Raw genomic sequence first — 20216 nt, 5'->3', positions numbered from 1 at the left:
AATGGAATGGAAATTTTTTACCCCCTCATTGAATACCCCTCCCACTGCCAACCCTTTATCCCAAAACAATAGGACTTTTTTTTTTTTTTAAACTGGCCAGTTAATTGTCCAAATCAATGGAGCAGATTTTTGTGCTTGATCCATTCCTCAGACTGAACAGAATCACCTCAAGTGATCTAAATGGTTTGACACAATGGGTAAGGTCCTGGTTTTACACACATTCCGACACAGCTCTAAAACTGCTTTTTACAGCATCTTCATTTATCTATTTAGTTTTTAAAAATACAGTCACGACCTACAAACTACAGAGATATTATTGTAGCTGAACTTGTGCTGAATACAAGTGTCATATCACGTTGAGAATACTGTTTAGATTTGTTGAAATTGAGAACAAAATCCGGGCATACCAAAATCATTAGCGTGCCAGAAAATGCTCAGACCCCAGAGGGTTAAACTCAATTTTAAATCCCTTTTAAGTCTTTTATTCTTGCACATCTGCTATTTTTAATTAACTTTAAATTATAAGTCACTTTGGGACTTTGTTTTTAAATGGTAAATCTATCCGTTGTCACATTCTGTTTTTATTGCTCTGTAAAGCACTTTAAGTTGCCTGAGTGTACGAGATGTGTGATACAAATAAAGCTGCCTTGCCATCAGTCTCCTTTTAATACCAGAGTCTACGTTCAGGCTTGTTTTGGGGGCGGAGCTTATAATAACAGCTTTGCGTTCATGCTGAATTCCTTCCAAACTGTGGCTCGATTCCGTTATCCCATACATCAGTTTTTTTGCACATAACGCTTTGTAAAATAGTAGGATCGAGAGTCAAAAGGTTGCTGTTTCTTTCCCTTGTCCCTTTCTTGTCTGTTTTTATTTGTCTTTCTGTCTCATCACTTTATCAATCAATCGTTTCCATGTACTGCTGTCTCGTCTCTTCCTGTTGCTGCTTCTGCTTTTCTGTGTCTCTATCTCTCTGACTCCTGCTATCCATCTCCATCTTTCTATTTGTACTGCCCTCCCCCCCGTATAGCTATCCATATTCACATCACTGTGTCTCCGTCTCGTGTGTGTGTTCACAGTGAGAAGTGTAAAGCACGTGGTTTCACGGTCATCGTGGACGGCCGGCGGTCTCAGTGGAACGTGGTGAAGACGGTTGTTCTGATGCTGCAGGTAGGAAGAGATGAGCGTTTGTGTCCTTACACACACCATACAGCTCGTACACAGACACACACTTCCACTGTAACGCAACAGGAAGCTTCTTTCCAGCATTATCAGATAGGAAGTAGTGGATTGTCATGTGGACTGAATTGCTTCCTGCTTGCGTGTGCTAATATTTCCTTTCTTTTGTCTGTAAACTGATTGATTATCTTTTCATAAAGATAAGGTTAAAGAACCTGTTGGTTGTGTAAAACCAAATTATGTGGAAATGTCTGTGTAGTTGTGGGTTTTATCATTAACACATCACCAGCAGGTTAAAGACGAAGCACTGCCTTTTTTCTGTGACCTACAAGCACAGGGAGGTATTTTAATAAAGCCCCATGTGATCTGACCCACTTCAGTCAGGCTGTTGGCTCATGACTGTGTCCCCTCTTTCAGGAAAATTTTGAGCCATATATTCTCATTGTAATACTCTGGGAATCTAAAACCCATTTCCATGTTTTGTTAACATGGGGTGTGTGTGTGTGTGTGTGTTGGGGTCGAGGGACCGTAAGTGGATATGGATTGATCCTGTCTTTCCTCATGTGCTCCTGTATTGTAGAATAGAGAGATCATCTTTCTCCCGTATGAGCTGTAAACGGAGCTCATTCCTTTATCCTCCAACGAGCGAGTCAGCCGGCTCTGAGCATTTTATTTACAGACTGTACTAGGGTTGGGCGGTATCCAAATTTTGATACCTTTAAACTGTCTGTGTTTTCCCGGGGTATACGGTATTACCGAGAAAAAAATATTTTGTTTCGGCCTACTGTGTAACGTGCGCCTATACCGGCGGACCTTGTCCAGACCTGCGCCTATGCCTCAAATGTACTATTTAAAAGCAGCATAGCGAATTGTGTGCATTATGGTATGGATTAAGCAGCAAAGCGAATTTTGTGCATTGATGAATGGATTAAGAGATATTTCAAAGCATCACGCAACTCTTCCTTCATCTTGAAAATAGCATTCAACTGTCGTTTACACATGTCTGCGTTGAAACGCCATTTGCAGCACTATTTCACCTACTCCATCAAAAAAAAGTACACGATGAGCAGGATCATACCCTTTCAAGCATGGGAAATAAAAAAAAAAAAGAAAAGAAAAAGAATCAACCAACACCCCGTTTAGACTGCGCGATAAACCATATTCTTCAGCGCAAATGAGGCGAACCCACCGTATTTTCTGGACTATAGAGCGCACCTGTATATAAGCCGCATCCGCTCTATTTAAAAAAAAAAAAAAAAAAAAAAAAAAAGATATACAAGCCGCACCGGGCTATAAGCCGCAGATATCTATGTTGAAAAATTAGATATTTACTGCATGTACAGAATGATTTTGTACTGTAAATGTACATGTATGTACCTGAACAGATTCTTTCCGAACAGTGCCTTTTAACACGTCAGCAACTTTGCTGATTAAAACGGAACAGAACCAAGAGAAAATAACCGGTATTTATTTACCTTCATTTCTCCTGTGTTTGAAACCACAAGTCACTTTAATCATCTTTGCTGGATTTGAAAATAATTACCAGTTAGTAATTTGTCGTGCGTGTTCTATCTGCTAAAGATCTGCTAATTCTTCTTTGCACTGATTTTTCGTCTATCTTATTTTTGATTCTACTTCCGGTTAGAGCGCCCCTAGCGGTGGAAGAAAAATCCACAGAATAGCCGCACCTTTGTATAAGCCGCATGGTTCAAAACCTAGGAAAAAAGTAGCGGCTTATAGTCCAGAAAATACGGTAATTCAAATGCGTGATAGCTGCACAAGGCAAAATCATATGGGCCCACGTCATGCCATGGCGGGGAAATTAATAATCAAATGGCCTTACCTTGCTTAAAACGTTGTCTTGATCACATAACTCCTTACAATTATTCCACTTAAATCCATACGGTTTAACACACCCAACAAAGATAGCAAGCGCATTGCTAATTCCCACCAGAAACCTAACAGTTTACGCTACGATGTTTTCTTCCGTTTCTTCAGTAGAGGACATTTCAAACGTTTATTACCCACATCCCAAATGTCATACGTTATATTATTTTACCTTGTTGTTACTCATGTAACCTACTCAAAACACTCAGATTGGAGGTGTTCCCCTCTCGCGCCGTGACCGTCTTCTTACATACTTTACACACAGCTTCATCTGTGTTTGCTGGCTCTCCCTTTTCGTTTGGTTTGAAACCAAAATACTGCCACACTGCCGTGTTTTTTTTTTTTTTTTGCCACTAACTCGTTATCTTGACTTGCCATCTTTCAACCGCGGTCTCAGCCTCTTGCGAAGCTTTCTGTCAGACTCCAAATGTCACGCAGGGTTGCCATGGTAACGACATAAACAACCCTGCACGCGATGAGAACTTCTTTAGGAAATTGATAGAATTAGTGAAAATACGATCACACAGTTATTCGGGATGATCTTCAATTTATTATTTTATATTATGACCTCATGTACTCCATATTTATTTAGATATTATATATTTTTTTTAAAATGACGGTAATGAGACCGATACCGTTGGTCCTTTTTGGATACCTCGGGATACCTTCTTACCGTAATACCGCCCAACCCTAGACTGTACGTATTTAACTCTTCGTACAGAACATTAAATGATGGCGAGCCATGTTTCAGGGGTTTGTTTATTCACTTGTCTTTGCTTTGGTTGTGTATGGTGTGGGCAGAGATGCTTTTCCTGATCCAAACACACACTAGGCCTCGTGTAGGAAACTGAATATGGGGCAGATTTAATTTGTGACTCGGATGAAAGTAATGGTGGCCTAGAACATGCAGAAGAGTTAAAGGGAAATGCTGAGATGATGATGATTATTTTTTTAAACCTGGGCTGTATCTTCCCAGCTCTTCATGTCCAAATATTTACAAGCAGGGCTTTGAACCAGAATTTTTTTTCCTATTGGTTCGTTCTGAACAGAAACGGAATTTTAACGTTTCCGGTTTTGGGTTCCACCATTAAATAGACGTTCCCGAACCGGTTAGAACAAAAACATTTCGTTCCCGGAACGGTTAATTACGTTCCCTGTCAGCTGTTTAACAAATGGCTATAAAATTATGTCTCTGTCTCATCCAGCTTAAGCCAAATGTAGGCTAATTCTATTACAGCCTTCATTAAATAAGACAAGAAATAATTCAAAACAATTATTATTTCAAATGTTGGCGATTTGGATTCTCAGTATGTCTTCCCATCTACACAAATAGAAAAAGTGCCAAAAATGAAAGATAATTCGTTTAGTGTGTTACCAAAGGCTAGTCAGGCCCTATAGAGGGCTACCGCATGACGTCACCGCGCCGCGAGATTTTGTTAGGCGCCATATTGGAAGACCAAGTACACATCTATGCAAGTACATACATACATAAAACAAACTACACCTGAAATGTAGCCAGGGCCGGTTCTGCCCTAATCTGGACCCGGGTGCAACATCTCGCAACACCCCCCCCCAAAAAAAAAAACACCAGTCTAAATCAGGACAACCATCACATAACTATAAACATTTTATATCAACTATTTTAACTAAATGGGCTATAATAAATAAGCCTGCAGGCAGCCATGGCGGGCTGCCTCAGAAAAGTAACCATTTGTCCTACCTTTAAAACTCGTTTTGCATTTTCTGCCTCCTTTTTGTATTTTCAACCCTCCGTTTATTTTCTTTCCTTTTCTGAAAACCCGATTTGTGTCCAGACATTTTGTTCTGCTACCAACGAACTAACTCGTCAGGTCTCGTCTCTCGAGCTCGCGATGATTCCCGTGGGAAGAGCAACAATTGATACATTTTTACAAACAGCCAATAGGGAGGTTGCAACGTTCAGGCTCTTGTTTGCTCAGACACTCAGTAATGCACTTACTCACTTATTATCATGTGGAGACGTGATAGTAGTCCACCCTCCCGCTCTCTCCATTCAGTCAGCAAACGTCACACAGGAAGTGAACCCCAGCGGGTCATAGAAACTTGCGCAGGAGAAGAATGACTTTTTTATTTGTAGGCTACGGAAACTTTGAGGAACGAAATAAAAACCGGTATTAACCGGTTACCATTATTTTTAATAAACGTTTCTGTTCCGGAACATAAAAAATAATAAAGTTTCTGGTTTCGTTTCTGTTCCATGTGAAATAGAAAAAGTTCCCGGTTTTCGTTTTCGTTCCTTGAACCGGTTCAAAGCCCTGTTTACAAGGGACAAAAACAATAGAAATCGCTCTAGTATTGTGTTAGAAAGCGATAACTGGCAACTGTGCAAGGGCTATACGATGTAATTCTATTGGGCAATCACCTGCATTAAAGTAAACCACTTGTTTATATTACTGTCAGACTCAATGTTATAGCAGACCGATGCTCTATACTTCAGAGAATATGGTCATACACCAACCTGATTTTTGATGGTGTTTGTGACTGATGTACGTGGACCGACACAGGGAACCCGACTGGAAGTGCAAGGCAACACATCTCATGAACACTTGACCACCAGAAAACACTATTTGTTTGTTTACATAAGAGAGATGGGTTTTTATCCAGCGCTTAATTAATGTCCCATTTCCACTCCAGTGTAAAGGGGATCTTGAAATTGCTTGGGTTTAGTGTACATGTCGTAGTAGTTAGACGAGGGTCATTTCTCACTCGGTTTTCAAGATGTCTGGCTGAAACTTGGTGTGCCTGTAGGTAGCGACCATCTGTGATCTCCATATCCTGCATGACGTCATAAAACTTTCAGGAATGGCTGTGAACGGGACCACCTGCTGCAGTACCAGGACAAGCGAGACACAATTCTTTCATGCCACCTTCCGTGGCCCTTATACCTTAATACTTTTGCACTCCTTTGACCTCTGACCTTGACCCTTTGCCAGAGTTAGGTCAACTTGTCAGTTAGGTGACTGTGTAGTAAAGTCAGTTTTGTCTATTTTTCATGGTCTTTGAGCTAGCCTTGCTGCTTTGCCATCGGGAAAAACATTTTAATGCATATTTATAGTCTTGACCTTTGACCTAGGTCACACTTTCAATGGCCTATATCTCAAAAACGGAGCAAGATGAGGCCCGTAGTTCCTATTGATCATTAATTGGAAGTCATATATGTAGGTTTTCATTTGGGAACATCAGTTTTGCCCTGGAGTGACCTTGACGGGTCAGATCAATGATCCTGCATATTTTTCACTGGCCTGCATCAAGAAACTGGTGAAAGGCAGGAGCTTGGTTCATATTATTAACCATGGAAGTGTTGTATCCTTTTCCCTTCGTCCTCCGATTCCAGACAAATGGCCTCATTTCTCTCAGTTCTGTGACCTTGACCTTTTGTCCCAAGGCCTCAGGTGTGGAAACGGGATACCTCTGTGCCGTACCTCCTAGTTTTTAATTGGCTTTTTTAAAAACCCAAAAAGTGGGATTATTTATTTACTAACACATTTTACACTCATCAGGAGCTCTGTTTTTAGCCAGTGTCTAAATAGTGTTTTTCCCCAAAGTTTACTGGCTGGAGGGAGGGGTGCTGGATGAGGATGGTCACCTGCAGGACCCCCCCCCCCCGCAGCTCCTGGAACGGAGCATTTGGACCTGAACAAACAGTTAAAGGAGTCATATATTTTAAGTCTTCACATGTTTAATTTTTACAATCGAATCGCACTCCTTGTCTCCCCCCCCCCCCCCCCCCCCCCTTCAGACCCTAAAGCAGCGCTCGAAACTAACGGTGTCCCAATGTCCCGGGGACCATAAAAAATGTCATCGGGACACAAAATTATCATATCTGGGACAATCCCGGGACAATGGAAAAAAATAGATCTAGAGACGACAATTCCCCCGGGGGAAATCGTGAGAGTGATGCAGTGCGCGTAGCAGTCACAGTTGCCGGAGCTGAGCTGGACTGTATTTTTGTCTCTCTCTGCTCAGCGTGCGGGTGGGGGAGGGGCACACAAAAAGGGCAGCTTTCCGTCAGAGCGCTCCCTCTAAACAACGGGGGTTTACACGAAAACGGAAGGAGATATTCACAAACTTATTTCACATTGAGTGCCACAAGGGTCTCCTGAACACACTGATGTACTTTTTTTTTGTCTGTAGTCTAAAAATTGAGGACACTAGAGCGAGTTAAAAATGAGTGACTTTTCTGATTTAACAGTCAAAGCGCAGCCACGTTTATAATGTGAGTCTATGGGGCTGCGCGCCTGCCCTCTCCTCACTTTCAGGCTTCTCATTCAAAAACTGCAAGTCCTATCGTGTAGGTAGACACATTGTGTGAATCAGGACAAGTGTGACTACTACTTTTGAGAAAATTGTGTGTGTAGAGTGAAAATTGGGGCTGAAAGCACAGTTTAAATGAGAAAGTTTGAGCTATTTTTCCAAGCTCTCTACACTCTAACTTAACGAGCTGCACTGGTGTGTAACGCAATAGACACCCATTATAAAGCCGGAATTTCTCCAGGAACCCACATGGTGTTTGAGCTGGGACTGATCCAAAAGTATAGAACCTAGCAAAAAGTTGAATGCCAGATCCACAGAGGAGAAGTTTCTCTACGTTTTAAAGTTTGAATCATGTCTCTAGGTGAAAGCATGCCAGAGCAGCGGATGTTTGAAAATGTGTGTAGTTTTTCAAATAATTCCATAGAAATGAATGGGAAATTTATCTAGGTCAAAGAAAATGAAATTAAGCACTGTAAATAATGTAAATGATTTCTATGACTAAAGGTTACAATAAAAAAACTTGCATTACATTGCTTTGTTTGCACTTATATGATATGACACTTTTATCCAAAGTGACTTTACGGTTTTTTACAGTGTTACAGTCCCTGTAGCAATGTTGGGGTAGGTGCCTTGCTCAAGGGCATTGCATCTATTGATGGTATGGCTGATGGCTTTCAAAACATCTCTGAATGGGGCAACAGGTACATTACATAAAAATGGATAACGGTAATGGTGAAAATGATAAGTTGGGCTTATAAATGCCAACAGATATTCAAGGTACAAGTAGATGAAATGAACATAAAAGGGGTCTTATTTTCAACTAAAGTGTACTGCAGATGTAGGGAGTTGAAACATTTTCTGAATGAGCTAGTTGGCCCCTTTAAATAAACGGGTATCTATTCATACAGTGAGATCGCCAAAGTTTAATAAACTGAAAATGCAATAACTGTAATTTTGAAGTAGATGATGTATAGGACATGTGTCGCTTGTGTTTTGTGACTTATTGTAAAAATGATATAAAGGGTTCAAAATCGCATAGTTACAAATATAATAGTAACTTCATATGATAATATTAACCACTGGTTATTTCAGAGAGGAAAAAAATGGGGACACTATTGCTTCCATTCGGGACAATACAACACAGAATTCGGGACCACTGGGGGACACAAAAGTTAATTTCGAGCCCTGCCCTAAAGAGAGTGTGGGGGGGGGGGGGGGGGGGTGCTGGGGGTGCTGTTTTGGGAGGGTGCCTGTAGTTGATTGTGTGAGGCTGTTTTTCTGATCTTTGCAAAAGAAGCCACTCAGTTTCTGAAGGTTGGTATTTCCAGAGGCATGCCTGAATATGAATATTTTGTTAATGTCACTCATTCATATTGTTAACATGTCAAGGACTGCTTTTATAAACCTCAGAAAACCGCTTGTGTGTGATAATTGACTCTGGGTGCTGGATCAGAGATGGGAAGGGGAGAGAGAGAGAGAGAGAGAGAGATGGAGTTCTCAGTTATTTTCTACAGTTTCTTTTCGTTATTGAGGAACAGACACTGGTGTGTTCTCTCTGTAGGTATCCTTTCCACGCTGGCAGCCACTTGGAATAACGTTGACAACACCAGTTAGTGGTGAAAATGGGCGGTTTACTTTAACGTGGATGTTTGCCCCATAGAATTATATCATATAGCCATTTTGCAGTTGCCGGTTAATGTTCTAACTCAATACTGAACCGATTTCAATCATATTTGGACCCAAAGAGATGAGAAAATGGAGCCCAGGTTAAAAAGTCCTGGAGGGTTCCTTTGACGTGTGTTTGTGGTCGTCAACACACTGCAGTGTCTGAGCTGCATTATTGGAAGATTTGACACACGCTGTGCTTAAAGCAGATACACAGAGCCATGGCCTCACTTTCATTTATAAATGCCTTGAGACCTCAAGAATGCCGCAGGAGTAGTTTTGTGTTAACAATAAATCTAATATGGTAATTTTTACGATTAAAGTGATTTATATAGGTAGCGGTCTGAGTGAATGACCTTGACATCCGTAACGTCACAGCAGGAAGTCTATCGGTCTCATCGCCATTTCCGCTATACTAAAACACAGAGCTGACTGCAACTCCGATCCTCCATTTTGAGCTAATTTATCGCCATGACACGTAGATGTGTTGCTGTCCGGTGCAGCAACACAACAGAAGGTGGATTTACGTTGCATTCACGGCCCAAGAATGTTCAAGCTGCAAAGATTTGGATACGTTTTGCGAGAAGTTCACAGGCACATTGGGTGCCTCCGAAGTGGTCTCTCCTCTGCTTTGCACATTTTACTGAAGACTCGTACGAGACCTCTGATCTGTTGAGGAGCGTTGGCTATAAGCCCGGATTGAAAGAGGGTGCAGGACCAACAATTAAAGAAAACTACAAGAAAAGGAAAGTATTTATTTTTTTAAAAAGGAAAGTGCGTTTTAGTTGCACCAGTCTTCCCGGAGTGAGCTGAGGGTCGTTGCTAAAACCCAGGATGGGACATATCGCTCGGGCAGTGATGACCCCCACCCCCACCCCACCCCCGGCGGTTGTTGCTACAACCGGTGACGTCCCGTTCCATCCTGGGTTTTAGTAATTGCCTGAGCCGAGCAGTAATGGCGGAGTACACAATAATGGAAAGAATGAGTGGAGCAGCCATCTGATTTCTAAACTGGATATCGCTGCCATCTCGCCCTTGCGTGGAAGGAGCGAATGAACGGAGAACTGAACGTCAGATTGTTTTGAAACAATCGGCCACAAGCTCGGCCTTCTAGAAGCGAGAACACAGGCGGGTAAGCTGCGACTCATTTGGGTTTTAAAAAAACAAAACAAAACAGTTGTTTCCCTGCATTTAGATTAATCCATTTAACTTGTATTGTGTGTTTAAGTTAGCGGTATAAGATTATTTAATTTGCTTCAGAATGTGATTGTCTCAGTTCATCTGATTATTTAATGAGCCTTTTACGTTTTATCAGTGAAAATGCATGCATGTACATCACAGGTGGCTTCTCCAGTGAGGAGAGGGAGGAAGATCCTCCTTAAAAATTCTAAGAATAAAAAGTTGAAATTGTCTTGACCAATTTAATGAATTGCTGTCCTTGAATATTACTATTTTACTGCCAAATACGACATGTACATTATATTCGTTTCTCTGGGTGAAATTACATTAGCACCCCCTATCGCTCGCTATTAAAAATTACTGCACGGAGGATCTTCCTCCCTTCGGCTCCCATTCACTCCGATTCAAACAGTCTCCGGCACTGGCGGCTCGTGGTTAACATAGACTTCAATGAGAGAGAGGAGGAAAATCCTCCTCTAAGAGGGTGGGACTAGCTAAGAGATCTGACAAGTGCTACAAAATATCAACCAATAGGCTGCAGCCCTAGTTGCGCAATGAACCAATAAGTAGAGGCCTTAGCTGCCTGGGGGGAGGGGTTATCTTATCAAACTTAACTTCTAGATCCGGTGACTCGGGCACTTCGGCAGTCAGAGTGAGAACGGCGAGGTGGAAGTGGATTGACTATGTTATAGATATTCTACGAATAAAGTAATGGAAACAGAGGACGTGGTGAATGTTTTGCTTGCAAAACCCTTCCATGGGCTGAGCTACAAACATGGCCGCCAGGTTTGCTTCGTTAAATACGGAAGATTTTGAGAGAATTTTGAAAGAGAAAGATGTGTTGAACACCTGAAAGTAATGTGTACAGCAGCTATAAAAAGTGTACACACCCCGTTAAAATGATAGGTTTTTCAACTATTATCAACTCAACCCGTGCATGTAACTATAGCCGGTCCAGCAGGTGCGGTCGCATTGGGGCCCGTGACCTTCAACCAAGCATTCCTTCCTCCCTCACTTTTACAAAAGCCAGCCGCTACTGATGTACATGTACGTTGCATAAGTTATAACACCCATCCTGTTTTAATGAGTCAACCCACAACCAATGAAGTCAAATCAGTCTTAGTTGAGCGAGTCGGTGATGGTATTTCTTACTTTCACCATAAATGTTTGTTTATATGACTTTTTTTCTATAGCTGTAAAAGACCTCGGCCTTAAAACCCGTTCCCGCTGTGACGTCACGTGCTCAGGGCTGGCTGGCTCAGCGGGGCAGCGCCAATCACAACTTTGCGGTCGATTTTTAACTCTCAAATATATGTATATGTGTTTATTCCCATTGATGCAGCATACAAGAGTCAAGGCTGGAGATGCTATCCACTCAAATTTATTTAAAAATAAAGGCTCTGCGTATCTGCTTTAACAAGGAATTATTTAATGTATTTGTTGAAACTTCAACTTTTTAATTACCCTGTGCTGAGTTTCCCAAAAGCATCGTAGCACAAAGATGATCGTTAAATGGTAGAGTGAGCAGCACAATGAACACTCTCTCTCCTAGTTAAGATGCTCTTAGCATTAAGAGGCTTTTGGGAAACCCACTGCTGATCATTCCAGATATTGGATGTTATTTGTAGGCTATTTGTTTACACTCGTACTTCAGCACTGGGCACTCTTGGATTCTCTTGGCAGCATGCACTTATTGTTAGTCACTTTGAATAAAAACGTCCGCTAAATGACTGTTTGAATTGGGTACAAGAACAGCGATTACACAGAATTAATGTTGATTCAGGTCCAAAATGCAGTGAGTAGTGAAAGACAGGAATCTCATGTACAGGTGAGCAGCGGATGGTGCCGGACAACACGTCTTGCAAGTCTGTGTTGTAGTTTTTTTTTTTTTTTTTAAATTTAAAAAAAAAAAAAAAGTTGTTTTTTTGGTGTGCGCTCAAAACAGATTCCATTCATAAAATCTTTAAGCTTTCGTGAGTTGTTTGTGCACCCAATGGCACACGTTGAACCAGAAAAAGACTTAATTTAAAAGATGTTTTCCTCTGACTAAAACATGGTTGTCGTAGCTCCGCTCGGCTACGTTCGGCTCCCTCCGCCATAACCGCTTGGAGAAACTGGAACTCAAAGATGGGCATCCAGGAGAGGCGGGTGTCATGGTGACCCCACTGTCTCTCACAGGAAAGCTGTGGATGGTTTGCTATATGAAATCTGTAGTGGCTTAAAATGTGTTGACTTCGCGTTTTCGCAGTCCGAGTGCATGTAGATGTCCGCCTTCAACTCAATCCATGTGTCCACAAGATGGTCGCCGCCCGTATCCTGCAGTGATCCTCCATATCTGGTGTGTCACTTGTGCACGTCCTCAGAAATTAGAGCGACATATCCACGTGGTGCTTTACTAACGTATATAGTGGAGGGCGGATGGTACCATGTGGCACTGTTTCCCCAAGTGAATAAACAACTAAAACGTGTCCCAAATCGTGTACTATTGTAAACTTATTCAGCACTAACGTGAGCAGTTTTCCTATTACATTTAAAGTGGTTCATTTTAAAAGCACTTGGTCATTTATTTTTTGAGGAAAATGATCCAATATTACATATCTGTGAGTGGCAAAAGTATGTGAACCTCTAGGATTAGCAGTTAATTTGAAGGTGAAATTAGTCAGGTGTTTTCAATCAATGGGATGACAATCAGGTGTGAGTGGGCACCCTGTTTTATTTAAAGAACAGGGATCTATCAAAGTCTGATCTTCACAACACATGTTTGTGGAAGTGTATCATGGCACGAACAAAGGAGATTTCTGAGGACCTCAGAAAAAGCGTTGTTGATGCTCATCAGGCTGGAAAAGGTTACAAAACCATCTCTAAAGAGTTTGGACTCCACCAATCCACAGTCAGACAGATTGTGTACAAATGGAGGAAATTCAAGACCATTGTTACCCTCCCCAGGAGTGGTCGACCAACAAAGATCACTCCAAGAGCAAGGCGTGTAATAGTCGGCGAGGTCACAAAGGACCCCAGGGTAACTTCTAAGCAACTAAAGGCCTCTCTCACATTGGCTGATGTTAATGTTCATGAGTCCACCATCAGGAGAACACTGAACAACAATGGCAGGGTTGCAAGGAGAAAGCCACTGCTCTCCAAAAAGAACATTGCTGCTCATCTGCAGTTTGCTAAAGATCACGTGGACAAGCCAGAAGGCTATTGGAAAAATGTTTTGTGGACGGATAAGACCAAAATAGAACTTTTTGGTTTAAATGAGAAGCGTTATGTTTGGAGAAAGGAAAACACTGCATTCCAGCATAAGAACCTTATCCCATCTGTGAAACATGGTGGTGGTAGTATCATGGTTTGAGCCTGTTTTGTTGCATCTGGGCCAGGACGGCTTGCCATCATTGATGGAACAATGAATTCTGAATTATACCAGTGAATTCTAAAGGAAAATGTCAGGACATCTGTCCATGAACTGAATCTCAAGAGAAGGTGGGTCATGCAGCAAGACAACGACCCTAAGCACACAAGTCGTTCAACCAAAGAATGGTTAAAGAAGAATAAAGTGAATGTTTTGGAATGGCCAAGTCAAAGTCCTGACCTTAATCCAATGGAAATGTTGTGGAAGGACCTGAAGTGAGCAGTTCATGTGAGGAAACCCACCAACATCCCAGAGTTGAAGCTGTTCTGTACGGAGGAACGGGCTAAAATTCCTCCAAGCCGGTGTGCAGGACTGATCAACAGTTACCACAAACGTTTAGTTGCAGTTATTGCTGCACAAGGGGGTCACACCAGATACTGAAAGCAAAGGGTCACATACTTTTGCCACTCACAGATATGTAATATTGGATCATTTTCCTCAATAAATAAATGACCAAGTATAATATTTTTGTCTCATTTGTTTAACTGGGTTCTCTTTATCTACTTTTAGGACTTGTGTGAAAATCTGATGATGTTTTCGGTCATATTTATGCAGAAATATAGAAAATTCTAAAAGGTTCACAAACTTTCAAGCACCACTGTACATCACTTCAGTGTTCCTGCTTGGAAAGCACCTAATGCCCCAGTTCACAAAGCAAGCTCTGTAAAGACATGGTGTGCCTGTTTAACCAGATTTAAACCTTCCATTAAACAGAGCTGTAATTATAATCTGACAAGGCTCCGTTAGTGTGATTTTAGTGTGAAAAGCTTTCTGGGGAAAGGGAAGGATTAAGTCTTTCCCCACAGAGACACGGTCCTCTCCTGCTTTGTGCTGCAGTAAACTGATCTGTTCGCCCTTGACCTGGTTTTTCAGACACTTGACTATACTCAGCTTAGCGGATCTCTCCCTCATTTCCACAGTCAGCACTGAGGAACAGTGTCAAAGCAGGTTTCTGCCCAAAATTGGTCATCTCTGTGTGCCTGAGGGGGAACTGGCTGAACACGGGCCTCTCCACGTCTGCTTCTCATTTGGTGTCGCAGTTCTCCTCCAGGTTTTTATCATGAGGGGAACAAAATGCAAAAGGTTTTTCGAGAATACATTTTATGAGATTGTTGCTGAACTTCCAGAAAGTGATCTCGGTGACAGATTGACCTGCACGGTTTGAAGCTTTATCAACCCCAGCCGCGCATGAAGGGCTGATGATTGGAGTTCAGAGCTGCCAATATCTCCACTTTACTCGAATCGTTTGCCTTTTTGACTCCTTGTTAAAGTGATTTGGGAGACCCTGGAGAATTGGGCCTTTCTGAGCTGACCGATAAATCTGAAGAAGTTTTGTCGTGTCAGAAAGCCAATGCACTGCCTGGGAGAGGATGTGGAACACGAGACACCTTTTTATTTCCATCTCTAAAAGTGTCTTGGTTATTGAACAGCTTTAATCACTTCCTGTTCTGAACTGTGAACCTGCCTTGAGTGCTGGCGGTGTTTGGAAATGGCAGTAGACGTGTCCTGAGGCTGTCACTGACTGAGCTTTCAAAAGGAGTTTAATGGCTGTAAATCTGTCAAGTTTATTTGTGTGTGTGTGTGTGTGTGTGTGTGTGTGTGTGTGTGTAGAACGTGATCCCAGCCGAGGTGTCCTTGGTGTGTGTGGTGAAGCCAGACGAATTTTGGGATAAGAAGGTCACCCATTTCTGCTTCTGGAAGGAGAAGGACAGGCTTGGCTTTGAGGTGAGTGCTGTGCTTGTTTTCTCTCCCTCCTTTTTCCTTCTTTCATGCTCTTGCTTTCTATCCTTTCTCTCTGGGTCCTTCTTTCATGTTTGCTCCCCCCACCCCAAATGCTCTTTATCCTTTCATGTTCGCTGTCCTCTCTTTCCCCCTTTTATGCTCTTGCTCTCTATCCTTTCTTTCTCTATCCTTTCACATTTGCTCTTTTCTTTTATGCATCTGTGTTTTTTTTTTTTTCTCTCTCTCTGGACCTTATTCCTGCTCTTCTCTTTATTGTGTTCTCCTCCGATCAGCAGCGATGGCATGTCCTCAGTGTTTTTCTGAGGGTTTTCCTCTAACCTGAAGAGGGTGATGTGAGACTCGGGCTATCTTTCGATAATCCTTGGCTTTCACCCCCTCAGTGACCCGGGGTCAGTGCTGCTGGCTGAACCCTTTCAGCAAGTCACTTTTTCACAAACTGTTACACGAGCCGATTTCGAGCTTTCATTATCCACAGTGTCCTTGCTGTGTGAAATCCTTCACCACTACTGATTTACTCACTCGTTCATGAGGCAGCAGTCTGAGTGCTGATGATGAATTCACCTCCGCAGAACACCCGGGGTAAGGAGTGGAGTGAAGGATCTACTCACAGTGAGTCACTTTCCTGCACTGTGGCACTGAATCTGTTGTATAATATCCGCTCGTGCTGCAGGTCAGAGCTTCCTGCTTTATAACGAGGTAATTTCCTCCTCTGACTAACGAACCATAATGAAGAACTGAAATCAGGCAAAAGGCTGAGACCCAATTAGTCCCCGTTGCTGTTGATAAACAAGTCGTGAAATTGCTTTCAGTCTAATGGCTGCCTTTAAAAGTTTTCTTCACACCGTGTGTGTTTGTGTGTGTGTGGCCTTGTTGTGCAGTGATGTGTGCTAACTTAGGTTTAATGATTGATTAGGTTGGAATGAATGTTTCAAGTTTCAACCACGGATCCTAAAATATCCAAGTACAAATTGGTTAGTCAGTGTGCGTTTGTAATTGCGGATGCCCTGAAGTTTCGGTTGCTGAAAAATGATCAAAAGCGTCCTTTTTTTGTGCTTTTTCAGCCAAAAGAGAGAAAAAGGCTGAAAGTTTTGCCAGAAAGTAAGAAGTCTTGAATAATGTCAGTTCTAACACTTTACAATTTTAATGATGAAAGCTATTTTTTCCTCTAAATTAAAATGCAGTTTGCTCCTTTTTATTTTTTAAACCAATCAGTTCAGTTTTCTCCGAATAAGTGTTTAACTTCATCAAGATTAAAACTTTCCCCCGAATACCTTGTATCCTGTTTATTCAGACGCCCTCGCAGAGTAGATGCCACATCTACAGCCTGACTGTTGTGCAAAAATAGCGTTTGTGTAATGAAAATACTGATATCAACAAAAGCTTCATGTCCTCTTTCAGAGTAATGAGATCTCTCTGAATATGAAACCGGCGCTTTCTCTGTTGTGGAGCACTGAATAACTGAACAGACGTGTAGCCTCTGGGCTTGTTTACAGCCTCCTGGAACTCCCAATGTAACGTGGCCAAGTATTCAGGACATCACAAAAAAAAATCCTCCAAGAAGGCTACAGTAAGATGCAGCTGATGAGGGGAGTACGCATTATATTGGCGTTTAGTTAGTAAAATTAGATTTATAACCCGTGATCTGTTTTAGTACGGGTCTGTCCGTTGTCAGGGAGGAAGTCGTTGGTGTGCACTGTGCAGTTCTGACTTGTTGGGACAACAACATTTTAATTGGCAAGGAAAAAAAAAACCCATGACAGGAAATTGCCCAGTGTTTGTCTGTCTTCTGAACAAAGGGTGAAATAAATAAAATTTTAAATTCCCCTAAATGACCTTTTTCTCCCCTTGTGGTTTTTAACTGTTGTTTCATTGAGGCACCCCCCCCCCCCCCCCAAAAAAAAAAAAAAAAATTGGCGTATCCTTGGTCCTCGCTGCACAACAAAGTCCATGGACCTGATCCAACTCCTCCTATAAACCCCAATTCTGAAGATGCTGTACAACACGAAACATGCTTTATCCAACCTGAAACAGAGTTGTCTCCACCCTCTGGACTTTTTGTTTCAATTGCTGGGTTTCAGTCATGTGACTTTTCTAAGCGGTTTTACAGGAAGTGAAATAGCTGGTGGTCTAAACGGCTGCCGTAGTGCAAACAACTAGCGATAACTTACCAGGGTACGCTCGTAATCTAGAAGCCACTGCTGGCTTTAGATATCTTCAGAAGATTGCTATGTGCAATGGAATCGACACCTACAGTCTGGGAAAGAAGGATTTGTCATACAATCTCGAAAACTAGCCTTCAGTCGAGTTCCCCGACATCTCCAACTATCTGGTGTTGCAGACGTCCTTCTACACCGCAAAACAGATGAAAGCGTGGAAGAGTACGGAGGCTTACAACTGTTTTCTATGTGGCTGGGTAAAGGACCTCGGGATCAAGTCGCTGCCCAGTGAATCCTGCATTGTTTTTGCCCGTGTGTGGTTTTTTTTTCGCCTTTACAACGAAGCGCTGCAAGTTGAAGTGTAAACAAACAACAGTTGGCTTGATTCTCACTTGTGTTGGCTCTTATCTCTCAGCTAAATCATTCACAAAGATCATCAGAAACCCCTTTAAAGACCTGGATCTGAGTTCAACAAGACGGAGAAGTGATCACGGCGCATTGTAACTGTACGGCTGGGGAAGAATTTTGTCGCGACCTTCATGCATATGGACTCTGAAGGCCAATTTATGCTGACCACTCAGTCCTTGCAGATGGCGACGCAGATGGCATCTGCGAAGCCCCCCCCCCTTCGCAGACGCTCTGCGCGCACCTCCCAAAAATTGTGACCACCGCAGAAGCCTCGCAGACAGCATCGCAGACAAGAGGGCTCTGATTGGTCCACTCTACATCCGCTGTACACGCACTTCCGCTTCCCTACTTTCCCGGTTTGGTTTGTTTTCGCGACCGCCATTTTTAAAAAACACGAGCGAAGATGGAGCAGCATGAAGAGCGGTTGATCGAGGAAGTGAGGAAGTACGTACATCTATACGACTCCAGTTCTAGTCATTATAAGTAACCGGAGGATAAACACTCCACTAGCCACACCCACCAACTACTCCTAGCGATTTTGTGACTTCGCGCCCCCTTGTGTTGTAGCGGTGAATAACATCGCCCACGCCTATTACTCCCCGCTCAACGATAAATTACAACTGTCTGCGAAAAGCCATCTGCGAAAGCCTTGTTGCAAGAGCATGCAGAGGCCCTGAGCAGTAAACAAAGAAACAGCTGGGGACTTTAGCGCTTCAGGACTAAAAAAAAGTACCGTAAAATAACGACACACAGCAAGAAAAGTGTTTGGAAAACCCTAAGGACAGAGCTGAGAGGGAAATACAAACCTTTCACCAAGTGATCACTGCAAACTCCAGCACGCTTCGACTCGGCTCCCTTCCATTTCACTGAGTGGTTCAAAAGCCACCTTTCTCCACATCTTTTTGTGAAATCCTGTGTTTGTTCACCTGTTTTTTTATTAGTTCACGTGGAACCCTGAAGAAACTTTCAGTTTCACGGTTTGATCGATTTGAGTGACTTAAAACAGCGCAAGCATAAGGCATTTTTCATGTGAGCAATGCACCTTCTCCGTACAAACGCTTTGTCACCTGAGCTTTGGTAGACCACCAGCTAAAGTTTTGAATAACTAATGAGGCGGATGTGACGTCAGGTGAAACCCAGCAATTCTGCACGGTAAGGAGGAGCTGGTTCATGTCTGACTCCTCCCCCTGGACTTTTGGTTTGACTTCAAGGAATTTTTCATTTTGGTGCATTCGCACTAATTTCTACACAACCATTTTGTCAGCAGGCATCTTTGCCCTGATCATAACTTGGTTTGACACGTAAAATCTTTCTGAAAACAATCACGTCACGTTGGATGGAACTGCAGTATTGATGGTAAACGTGATTTACACATGAGGTGTAGCTTTGGTTGATTTTTAGTTTTGTGATAGAACCAGGAAAGATCCCAACATGTGTACAGTGTGTTGGATCCATCAGTGCTGACACACAGATGAAGCGTATTTGTGCATAAGCGTGATGTACATGGTGGACTGTAGGTTGCGCTCTCCTGTCAGTCCTGAACAGCGAGGAAAGATGACTCCTTTGTCTTCCTGTATGGCGGCTCTGCCTTCTGTCTGAGCACGAACAAATAGTCGCAATGTCCTTCCAGAAGAGTTATGTCCTCATATCTGACATACAAACTGTGTGTTGGAGTTGCCATTTAATTTGAGCTCCACCTGTTTCAGGAAATAATATGGGCCAACATTCCCCTCTGTGCTGTTTTCCTCCCTTCCGGCCATTCTGCTGAAGCAGATGGTGCTGTCTGGGCTGGAATGGAGGTCGCTGTATTGATTGCAGTCGGCGAGGTGACCTGAATGGGGATAGTCCAGGGAACACGGAGTGCTATATTCATGAGTGACCTCCATGCTGAATGGAGAGGTTTACTGCAGCTAATGACAGACTTTCAGCACAAGGACCTTCCTACATTCAACAATCCCCCCCAAAAGCTGACAAATCCTCATTTGGCATTGATGTAGAAACATATGGAGATGAGTCAGTCTGTCTCCCTCCCTCCCTCCCTCCCTACCCACCCCGACTCCCTTTCTACCACTCGGCTCCCAGAAGGCCAGTTATCCTCGCTTTGCACATTTTTGTGCTAATTGCATGTTCTTTTCTTCCCCACCAGCTTAAGAAGTAGCCCAGTGACTTCCACAACAGTTGGCTCTTCCCCAAAATACTGTCGTAGTTTTCTAGCAGGAAGTGGAGTGCTGCTTTAAGTAGCTTATTTTACTGCCAAAAAGTTAAGAGGCGATTTTCCTCAGCTTTCAAGCAGATTAACT

At 42.6% G+C, this 20216-nt stretch overlaps 1 protein-coding gene across 2 annotated transcripts in view; it reads left to right on the top strand.

Moving 5' to 3' along the window:
- sestd1 (SEC14 and spectrin domains 1) overlaps window positions 1-20216 on the top strand; it is a 151742-nt gene that overhangs the window by 31559 nt on the left and 99967 nt on the right. The window contains exons 5-6 of one of the 2 annotated variants that reach the window (XM_060928948.1): window positions 1077-1167; window positions 15221-15334. In XM_060928948.1, coding sequence (XP_060784931.1) covers window positions 1077-1167; window positions 15221-15334 — 205 coding nt within the window. The remainder of the gene's footprint in view (window positions 1-1076; window positions 1168-15220; window positions 15335-20216) is intronic. The other variant, XM_060928949.1, reaches the window with a different exon arrangement.

The sequence above is a fragment of the Neoarius graeffei genome, chromosome 9, assembly GCF_027579695.1.
Source record: "Neoarius graeffei isolate fNeoGra1 chromosome 9, fNeoGra1.pri, whole genome shotgun sequence".
Classification (NCBI taxonomy): Eukaryota; Metazoa; Chordata; class Actinopteri; order Siluriformes; family Ariidae; genus Neoarius; species Neoarius graeffei.
The sequence above is the reverse complement of the archived record's forward strand: the minus strand, read 5'-3'. Positions and strand labels throughout refer to the sequence as shown.